We start from the raw sequence: 10,230 nt of genomic DNA on the forward strand, positions 1-10,230 counted from the left end.
AAAGTACCATGAGATTCAATTTGGTGGGTGTTGGAAAATAAAGGAGTTTCTAAATACTATATCGACTTGATGAGAGTTATGTACGAAAGAGCGCTAACTAGTGTGCAAACAACTGGTGGAGATACGAGCGAGTTTCCAATGACAATAGGTTTACAACATGGGTCATTGAGCCCGTAACTCTTTATCTTAATTATGGACGATCCGACGATGTAACAAGGCCCTTACAAGATGAGGTATAGTGGTGTATGTTGTTCGCAGACGATATAGTTTTAATTTATGAGACCCAAAGTGACGTCAACACAAGATTAAAACTTTGGAGGGATACTCTAGAATCTAAAGGTTTTAAAATTAGTCGAATTAAGACAGTATATGGAATACAAGTTAATTAATAATAGGAGTAGAGACGAGGGAGTAGTTAAGATTGATGGCAAAGAAATACGAAAAAGAGCACATTTTTAATATCTTGGTTGATAATCTAGGAAAATGGAGAGATTGAGGAAGATATCGCAAATAGAATTAGAATTGGGTGGGCAGAGTGGAGATGTACAACCGAAGTTTTTTGTGATTGCGAGATACCAATGAAGCTAAAGGGGAAATTCTATAGGACAATGTAAGACCAGCTTCGTTTTATGGGGCAGAATGTTGGGCTGTCAAGAAACAACATACTCATAGAATGAGTGTAGCTAAGAAGAGGATGTTAAGATGGATAAGAGGCAAAATAAGAAGGGATAGAATTCAAAATGAATACATTCTGAAGTACTTAGGTGTAGCTCCAATAAGCGATAAGATGAAAGAAAGTCGACTTAGGTGGGCCGGCCATGTGCAGCGCAAACCTAGTACAACACTTGTTAGGAGGTGTGAGTTGGTTCAAGTGGAAGGCTAAAAAAGTGCAAGGGATAGGCCCAAAAGACATGATTGGAAGCAGTGATAAAAGATATGCGGACTTATGGCCTCACTGAGGGTATGGACCTTGATAGAGCAGAATGACGGACCGGGATTCATGTAACCAACCCCAAATAGCTGGAAAAAGGCTCTGATGATGATGATGATGTAAAGGATTCTTCTCATTTTCTAATTGATTAGGATATGCTTCTTGTGTGCTTATGATACTTTTGTCAATGCATCAATTTATTTTGCCACTACTTCGAAAGAATCAAGTTAGACTGAAATACATATTTCCTAAATGCCACTTCTCCCAGATCATATTTATGCTATGGATGCCTCGTGTGGGAATTCCTCTCATATGCCAATTGATGCATATATGTAAATACACTGGTTGTTACTCGTTACATCAATGCAATTCATTAATCTCTTTTGTTCACTGCTTAAAAAATTAAAGAATAAAATACAAAATTAGCAGAATGTACCTGTCCCTGATTATATTTATGCTATGGATGCCTCGAATCTGAGCAAGCTGAATAATGGACTGTCCCACGATGCTCGTTGCACCATTTTGCACAATAACATCTCCTAATAGTTATCATACAAAGCATACAACACAAGTTAAATGTTACAAGTATGAGGGATGTAAACAAACTTCATACTAAAGCGACACTGTATATCAAATGAAATGCAAGTTACCAGAGGTCAGCTTAACAAAATCCTCCATCATGCGTAGGGCTGTCAAAGGATTTACAGTAATCGTAGCAGCATACTCCATAGGAATGTCTTTACGGACTTTGTGCAATGCATTCGCTTCCTTGACAATGTAAGTCTGCCAAGTTCCTAAGCATTATATATGATGACCATCATATTTATGAATAAAGTGTAGTTCAACAATGCAAAAACAACTAAGGAACTACATAAATAGCAGATCAAATGAGCAGATTAAAAAAAGCATTACATTATTCTGAAATTAATAATTGAATATTGTATGTTAGACGGTATTTGTATTTGTCATACCAGACGATGGAGGTGATGGTATAACCCAATCGCCAACAGAAAGATTCCTCACTGCAGATCCTAAAGCATAAATTTCTCCAACCCCCTCATATCCTCCAACCGCTGGCACTGGAGGCCTAACAGGGTAAACACCTGCATAAACAGGATGCAAAAAGCAAAGGCAGGCTGAGGATAACCTAAAAATCCCAATGTATAATTTATATATCCTCAGATTGCTCAAAAAGATAAAGATAGATATGAATGTTGGAAGTATAACAGTAAACTGGGGACAAAAATGGAACATTTAAGTCAATAAGGTTATCTGTTTTTTTGAGCTACATAAGGGTATTTTTTGTAATTTTTCGATATCATTAATAACATAAATATGTGACTGATCCCAAAGTGGGGGCATGTCACTTGTCTCCCTCCCTCTCTATCTCACACACTCCTCTATCTTCTCTCTCCCCTCTTCCTTTCTCTCACGCACCTCTCTCCTTCCTTCTCCATCTTATTCCTTTTCACATCTTCTTTCTCTTCTTCCAAATATTCATCTGATACCTGCTGATTCGTATAGATCTAAATTATATCTTTCAACTACGAATAGTTCCTGCAAATAAAAGATACATATGAACAAGAAAAAGTTCATGAACCAAATAGCAAACTATGTGTTGAGAAACTCATAAGAAAAGTTGCTAGAAAGATATAGTATTTCAGAAAAAAGATGAAGAATATGGAAAATGGTGATACCATACAAAAGAAACTTATGACCAAACTAAATACTCCACACTCCCCCCCCAGCCCCCCCTCCAAAAAAACAAAAAGTACATAAATAGGACCACCAGTAAAGACTCAATGAGCACGGGCTGGTATGTGAGTAGTAGGATGAATCTCAAATCCAAGCTGCAGTTCTCAGTATCCCGCGACAGCACTGTTGCTCCAGTGGTGTTCTAGGGGATTAAACCATTTGGGGATCATTGGCAACTTCAGATATTGGAAAGAAAGTCTAACTAACATTGGTGCGAGGAGAAGGCCTATTGTGCACTCTGCACCTAGCCAGTAACATCAAAAGGGAGTGATAACCTAGCAAGGATTCTTTTAAAGATGAATATCCATCATGTTCACAGGAAAGACGTCATGGCCGAACCATACATAGCTAAGCAATGTTACTCTATTGAGCCTATGGGTGGGTGGATATGATGCAGAAACCAGTCCCAAAGGTGGTTGAGGCAACAGCACCTAGACCAGGCCTTCTGTTAGTGACTCCATAGGAACATTCAAAATATTAAAGAGGAAGTGAATAAATTGAAATGAGAGACCAGCATGCACACATGGCCTGCTGACAAGAATCCACCTACAGCACAGTACCTCGATGTCAAAAGAAAGATGATAAATAAAGCAAATCTGAGAGTCATAGCACATGTGTGCTGTTCACTATCACAGGTGATACAGGGAAATTTCTGTGAGATATAGCACATGCATATCGTCTAATATCAGATTAGACTATAGTGCATTTGAGGAAACTTCAAACATTGATGAGTAGGAGTAACCCAAAAGCATCCCACTCTGGTAAATCTATTCAATGGACATACTAAAGACATTGGTCACAATTGCGAAGAGAAAGGGGACAGAGGGTCCCTTTGCCTAAGGCCTCAAGAGGCTGGGAAAAAACATTGTGGGGAGCCATTAATCAGAACTGAGAAATGAGAGAGGATGGGCAACCTTGCATCCATTTCCTCCATTTGGACCCATGCCCAAGCATAATATTGCTAAGAACACCTCTGTCCACATGGTCAAATGTTTTTCCAAGATCGAGATTACATATCAAACCAAGGATTCTTGAGAGGATATATTTTTCAATGCACTCATTGGCGCTGGGTGCACTGTCCAGGATTTGCATACCAGGAACAAGAGTACCTTGGTTGGAGATATGAGTTGATCCAAAACCTGATGAAGTCGCAATGCAAGCAACTTGGCTGAGATCTATATGTGCTATTGAGCAAGCTAATCATTAGAAAGCTTTGACTTCCTGGGCACTTAGCAAACTAGGCAAGTACGACAGAATCTAGGGAGTCCTGGAATTTACTGAATAAGAAAAAAGGGAAGCATCGTCCCAACGGTCTTGTCATGTTCTAAATCCACTATTGCTTTGACGATTCCCCGCTCTGAGAAGGGGTACTCCAACCACAAGGAACTTTCTGATAAGATGGATTGGAATTGAATTGAATGTTTTCTAGGCTCAGACTACGGGCAGTCTCTACAGAGAAGCCCTTGAAAGTACAATATGATAGACCTGGCAACGTCATCTTTGTCTTTCGAAAATGCGATCTTTGACCCGGATTTGTACGATAGTGTTCGAGCTTCAGCTGCAATTGGCCATTTTGTAAAAGGTTGAGGTGTTGAGGTCCCCACCAAAGACCCATTTAATCCCATAATGTTGATGCGAAAAGATCTCTTCTAGTTTCAAGACATCCAGGAATTTTGCCTTTGCCATGATTCTAGCATTTGCCTCACAAGGATACAGCTCTCTCCGCTCCTCCACCATATCTAGCTACTCGATTTCAGACAGGGTCAGCTGCTTCTTGGTTTGGAGGGAGCCAAAATGACCCATATTCCAGGCAATTAGCTTCTGCTTAAGGAGTTGTAGATTCTTCCAGACCCTGAAGCCTGCCCAACTATGAACTTCGAAGGAGGATCACCAAAGTGGAGAAGGGTGTGTGTGCTTCTATCCTCCAACCACGTGTATAAAAAATGAACACTCTAGGCCTGAAGGAGTTGCCTGGGTATCCAGTAGGATGGGAAAATGGTCCGAGCTGGCCTTAAAAGGGACCTGCATGATACCTCCTGAAAATGGTGTTCCCAATCCACCTTGATAAGGAATCCATCCAATTTGGACAAAATTGAAGAAGACTGACTGTTGGTCCAAGTTAGAAGGGCCCCTTGAGGGGGATGTCTATGAGGGAGTGCCTATGCACGAAATCCAAGAAGTCAGCCATGCTGGCTGTGATTCTGCCTATTTTTCTTTTCCGAAACGACTACCTGGTGACATGGAAATCCCACCAATGTAACACTGTGGAGGGAAGTGTGAGATAGCTTGACATAATTCAGCCAATAAAGGGCTATGAGAGTGGGACTATTTGGGCTGTGGACAGCCAAGAAGAGCCAACTAGGAATATTTAATCAAAGATTGCTGAGCCACTTCAAGAGTCAACAAGGAGACTCATCACTCCCACGTCAAATACTATAAAAATACCAATTTGAGACATAGGTTACAAGCTTTCAACTAATCTAAAATAAATAAAAAACCAAGTTTCAATGTTTGTACTCACTAATGAATCATGCAAGAAAGCATTTTAATCATGCAAAGATGAATATGAAACAAGGCAAGTCATGTATTTTGATTCCTTTAAATTCATGAAGTGGAATCAAAGTACCAGGGAAGAAAGTTGCACTTAAATTAATCGAAACACGCAAATATGTCAGTACGCAAAAGAGACATAAAATATAAGCTAATAAGCTTAAAGAAGTATCATCTCAACCTTCAATCCTATTGATGTCAGAGGGATTTATAGGGGCTGCGAGCATTTTAATACACACATCATTTTCCTTGAGTTCAACTGCAGGAAGATCAACAACCCTGTGAAAAGTATGGAGGTTCTAATTATATAAAGTAAGAGAAATCCTACCTAAATTTAATCAGTACTCTGTTAAGAAATTCAAGTCAAATACATGTCATCAGGACAGCTGCTACCTTCCAGGCAACATGTTTTCGTTACATATACCTGTATGGATAACTATTTCAACTCAGGGATCAAGGTGTAGGGAGAACACATGCTACAAAGTACAAACGCAAAGCTTAAGACAATAACTTGCAACACTAAAGTGTAATCACCCTGCAAATTCCCATAAAACACACCTTAACTGGACATGACACCCGAGAATGTGTAGAAAGTCATTATTGCAAAATCCACCATTGAGAGTATTTATCACTTGTTAGTTTCAAATTTACTGTAAGCATGCAAGACGTAATACTAGATGGTAAAGTATTGATTCAAGAAATTTATGAGCATATCCCCAAATATTTCTGTTTTTTAATATTTACAATTTTTTACATTATACGTTCATATGTTTTTTTAGCATTTTTTTTTTAAATGACTAAATCGCCCCTATCTAGGATCTTCAATATCCGAAAGTAAATATTTAGTTATGTTTTAAAATTTGGGATCTTGAAAATCTGAAATTAATGTGTCAGAAATTTGTGAAATTTTGACTTCATTCTCAGATTTTGAATATCTAAAATACAATAAGTTGATTTCAGATTTTCAAGATCCGAAATTTTTGGAATTTTTGAATTTTGAAAGTTCAATATTGTCGTGTTGGTCCTGGGCACATAGTTGCCCTTGTACAAGAAAAAAAATTGGATTTTCAACATGAGTTTTTGGAATTTTTTGACTTTGAAAATCTGAAGTTGTGCCTATTGAAAATAAGGTGGTTAAGGTCCCATCCAATAATCAAACTTTTCAATTTTATAGAATTTTGGGCTTTCAAGGTCCGGAATAGGGGTAGCTTTCAAACACACGCACACACACACACCAAAAAACAAAAAACAAAAAACTGAAAAGTTTGGGTATGAATGCAAGATATAAAATCTAAAGGGGAACTTTTTAATGATGGGAATGTTCAGGGATATGTGCGCAAATTTCTCTACTAATTTTAGCTAATAATAAAAATCAATCTCTTTTCAAAACCCTATAGGATATCCTTAAATATATCTAAGAAAGGCAATTATGTACCTCATAGATATGATAGTAAGACTCAATTGAAGAGAACAAACACTTTGAAACCTCTTGTCAATTAACTCTTGAATTAGCTTTAAAGAAAGCCATGACTCTTTTGTAGTAACAAACATATCAGCACTATGGATGTTAAATATTTTATTTTCAATAAATTGAGTTACTCTTTTATATTGGATTTCAATTGTACGAGGGAGCACTAACTAGCGTGCAAACAACTAGGTCTACATCAGGGGTCAGCATTAAGTCCATACCTCTTTGTCTTACTTATGGATGACTCAACTAGGAACCTACAAGAAGAGCTATAGTGGTGTCTGTTGTTCGCGAACAATATAGTTTTGATTGATAAGACCCAAAAGAGCGTCAACACAAAGTTAGAACTTTGGAGGGATGCTCTAGAATTTAAAGGTTTTAAAATTAGTCGGACTAAGACAGAGTATATGGATGGCAAATTTAGTAATACTAAGAGTAGAGACAACGAAGTAGTTAAGAATCACGACCAAGAAATACCAAAAAGAAGGCACTTGCAATATCTTGGGTCAATAATCCAGAAAACCGGATAGATTGAAGAAAATGTCACAGATAGAATTAGAGCTAGTGGGCAAAGTGAAGATGTACAACCAGAGTTTTATGTGATCATTGCATACCAATGAAGCTGAAGGGCAAATTCTATAAGACAGATATGAGACCAGCTTTGCTTTATAAGGAGGCATATCGGGCAATCAAGAAACAACATACCCATAGAATGAGTCTAGCTAAAAAGACAATCTTGAGATGGATGAGTGGCAGGACAAGACGTGATAGATTTAGAAATGAACACATTTAAGAGAATTTAGGTGTGGCACTAATAGGAGACAAAAAGAGAAAAAATAGACTTAGATGGGTTGGCCACATGTAGCGCTGACCCAATACAACAGTTGTTAGGAGACGCGAGTTAGTTCAAGTAGAAGGCTCAAAAGGGGCAAGGGGTAAGCTCAAAAGGACATGGTTGGAAGTAGTGAAAAAATATATATCGATTTATGGGCTCACTGAAGGTATGGTCCATAATAGAGAAAAATGGTGGACTAGGATTCATGTAGCCGACCCCAATTAGTTGGGAAAAGGCTCTAATGATGATTATAATGATGATGAGGAATGTACAAGTATTTGTTTGTGATAGCCATGAGTTAATACACATATGCATGAGCAGATCACATAAAATCACCAAAGTACAACATAACCTTAAATATCTGAAAATGAAATAGCCATTAAGTACAACATGATTAACATGCATATGCGAAATGTTTAATCCAACGTGATGAAGTCATGGAATAGCATGTACATATATCAGGATTCTGTCGTATCGAGAAGGTATATGTGTCACGAAAATAGCATTTGATAGAAGAATTATCAAAAAACACCTAAGAGATTAACTACTTAACATTTTACTCATTTCTTTTGATCTAATTTCAAATAGCCCATCAAAATTCACATGATTATCAATTGGAATATTTGAAAATGGCTAAATGTTGATAGTTGAATATGAAAAGCTCGGGACGTGTCCAAATTTTTTATTATATATTGATTTTTCTAACATTGTTTGAGACATGAATGGGGCTTTATGATGTCGCAAAATTGAGGTATGTCATATTACCAACCAGGCATGGAATCCATTACAAACACATTTTTAAAAGTTTTCGGAAATTTGAAAAACTCATCTGAGTTCTTTCGAGTTAACTGTGTAACTTGACCAGTTGTCTTAGTTTTGCCAGTAGACGAACCAGCCAATGAGCTCAAGTTTTTTGTTAAGATTTTCTATTTTTCTTCTGAAATGAATTTTTGTTAAAAGAATTACAATGCAAAGGCAGCAAAAGGAAATTAAAAAAACTAACGCTGAAAGGAAGTCCTACAACCGCAACCCAAGCCAGCCTCACAAAACTATTCCTGGCCAAGTTTCCTAGTATATGTATAAGGACAAATCCACCAACCTATTAAGTGAGGAAATGAGGCGAGATTCTTAATTTTAAAAAAAGGTATCCTTCAAGGAACCCTTTTGAGCAATTTAATAAGACTATACGGTACATCATTTTATAACACAGGGCCTGCAACAAGGAGTTCTAGAGAAATGCACCCAAAGATCTGCATACATAAGACCCTGGTCTCTACCTATTGAATTTGAACCCCATTGGAATGCATTACCAAATATTCATAGGCATAGTTATAACAACCAATACCCATTTTATAATTCTTGAAATAATGTCCAAGGAACCGTAACAAGTTGATCAGGAGCCTTATTCAGGAATTAAAATGCAATTGTGACATCCAGAGTGGTAAACTTCAAGACCTGTTTTGCTACTAAAGCACAGACAGAGTGGTGAAGTACAAGCCCTGCTGTTCATGAACACTTTATAGTTTGCATATATATTGAGGCATGTTGAATGAAAAGTATGATAGGAACTTTCTGGGTTTTTCTCATTCAAGTCAATGTAAGAAACAAACAGCGGTGAAGTTTCTTCATGTTCCATCAATACTTTGAAATTTGCATCACTTTCAAACACATTAACTAAACATATGATCTATTGTGTCAAAGATCAAGCATTTGAAAAGGAGAACTTTATTCCAGACAAATGGCTAAAACAATAAACATGAAAATTAACTTATGGCAATCTCCTGTAAAAAATATGAATGCAATGGAGAATTACTCCGAGTAGATGGCCTCATTTGTGAGTTTAAATAGTTGAATAATTACAAAGTTATCTAAAAAACCCAAAAAGTAATTTTGAAAAAGTTTCAAACAGGCATTCGTAAACTAAAATACTGATATCCTCCAAAGAGAGCAAAGAATCACACATATACGAGAGAACTAGATGTAATAAAGAAAAAAAAAAACTTATCAAACACAAAAATTCATGAAAAGAAGAAGGTAAGGAAGCTTTCTCTGCGACCTGGTAACTTGGTCTGGTTGGCCCTGCTGCTCATAGATGACGGCCTTTGAAGGAGGAGACATGGAAGAAGAAGAGAAAGCACAACAAAAGGATTGCATGGGTTTGTGAAGTGAAGATCCTCCTGCAATGGTAGAAAAATGACCCAATGTCACTGACGACGGTGCCCTAAATATTCCCACCATTTCTGCTGAGACATATCCCACTCTTGCTGCTATCCTCCAGCTCCTCATTCTCTCTCTCCTCCTCTCTCTCTCTCTCCACCGGTACAAATGCAGTAGGAGAAAATGTGAATAAACTCTCTCAGAAATGAAAGAAGCGCAGGCAACCGCCACCTCTCTCCCTCTCTCTCGCTCTCTCGCTTTCACGCGCCCGTATATTATGATCCATAGGATTATAGTGACCCCATAATCGCGAAGTTATCACCATAACATTTAAGTTAAGACGGTGATGGAGGGGAGTCGGTAAAATATACATTTCAATAGTTTTCTACGCGGCCAAGCCCGCATACGTAGAAATGCGGGTGTATTAATAAATCTATTTTTGAGATGGATTTTTGGAGGTAATTTTTAAGGACATGTAATCTCTAACATGGATATCATGAATATGAAAAAATAAATAAATTTTTAAAACTAGAA

At 37.5% G+C, this 10,230-nt stretch overlaps 1 protein-coding gene across 6 annotated transcripts in view; it reads right to left on the bottom strand.

Annotated features, from left to right (window-relative positions):
• The window catches only part of LOC18423627 (Polyketide synthase, enoylreductase family protein), a 34,472-nt gene extending 24,540 nt beyond the window's left edge, over positions 1-9,932 (bottom strand). For 3 of the 6 annotated variants that reach the window (XR_016061163.1, XM_088874353.1, XM_006828226.4), the window contains exons 1-5: positions 9,596-9,932; positions 5,418-5,515; positions 1,903-2,034; positions 1,582-1,725; positions 1,368-1,470 (exon numbers count right to left, since the gene is read on the bottom strand). Coding sequence is in view for 5 of the 6 variants with exons in the window: in XM_088874353.1 (XP_088730479.1) it covers positions 1,368-1,470; positions 1,582-1,725; positions 1,903-2,034; positions 5,418-5,515; positions 9,596-9,825 (707 nt within the window). In the remaining variant the exon portion in view is untranslated. The remainder of the gene's footprint in view (positions 1-1,367; positions 1,471-1,581; positions 1,726-1,902; positions 2,035-5,417; positions 5,516-9,595) is intronic. The other 3 variants (XM_088874355.1, XM_088874356.1, XM_088874354.1) reach the window with 3 other exon arrangements.
• Positions 9,933-10,230: the final 298 nt, after the last annotated feature.

The sequence above is a fragment of the Amborella trichopoda genome, chromosome 8 (assembly GCF_054954075.1).
Source record: "Amborella trichopoda isolate Santa Cruz 75 chromosome 8, AtrichopodaSantaCruz75HAP2 v2.0, whole genome shotgun sequence".
In the NCBI taxonomy this organism is placed as follows: Eukaryota; Viridiplantae; Streptophyta; class Magnoliopsida; order Amborellales; family Amborellaceae; genus Amborella; species Amborella trichopoda.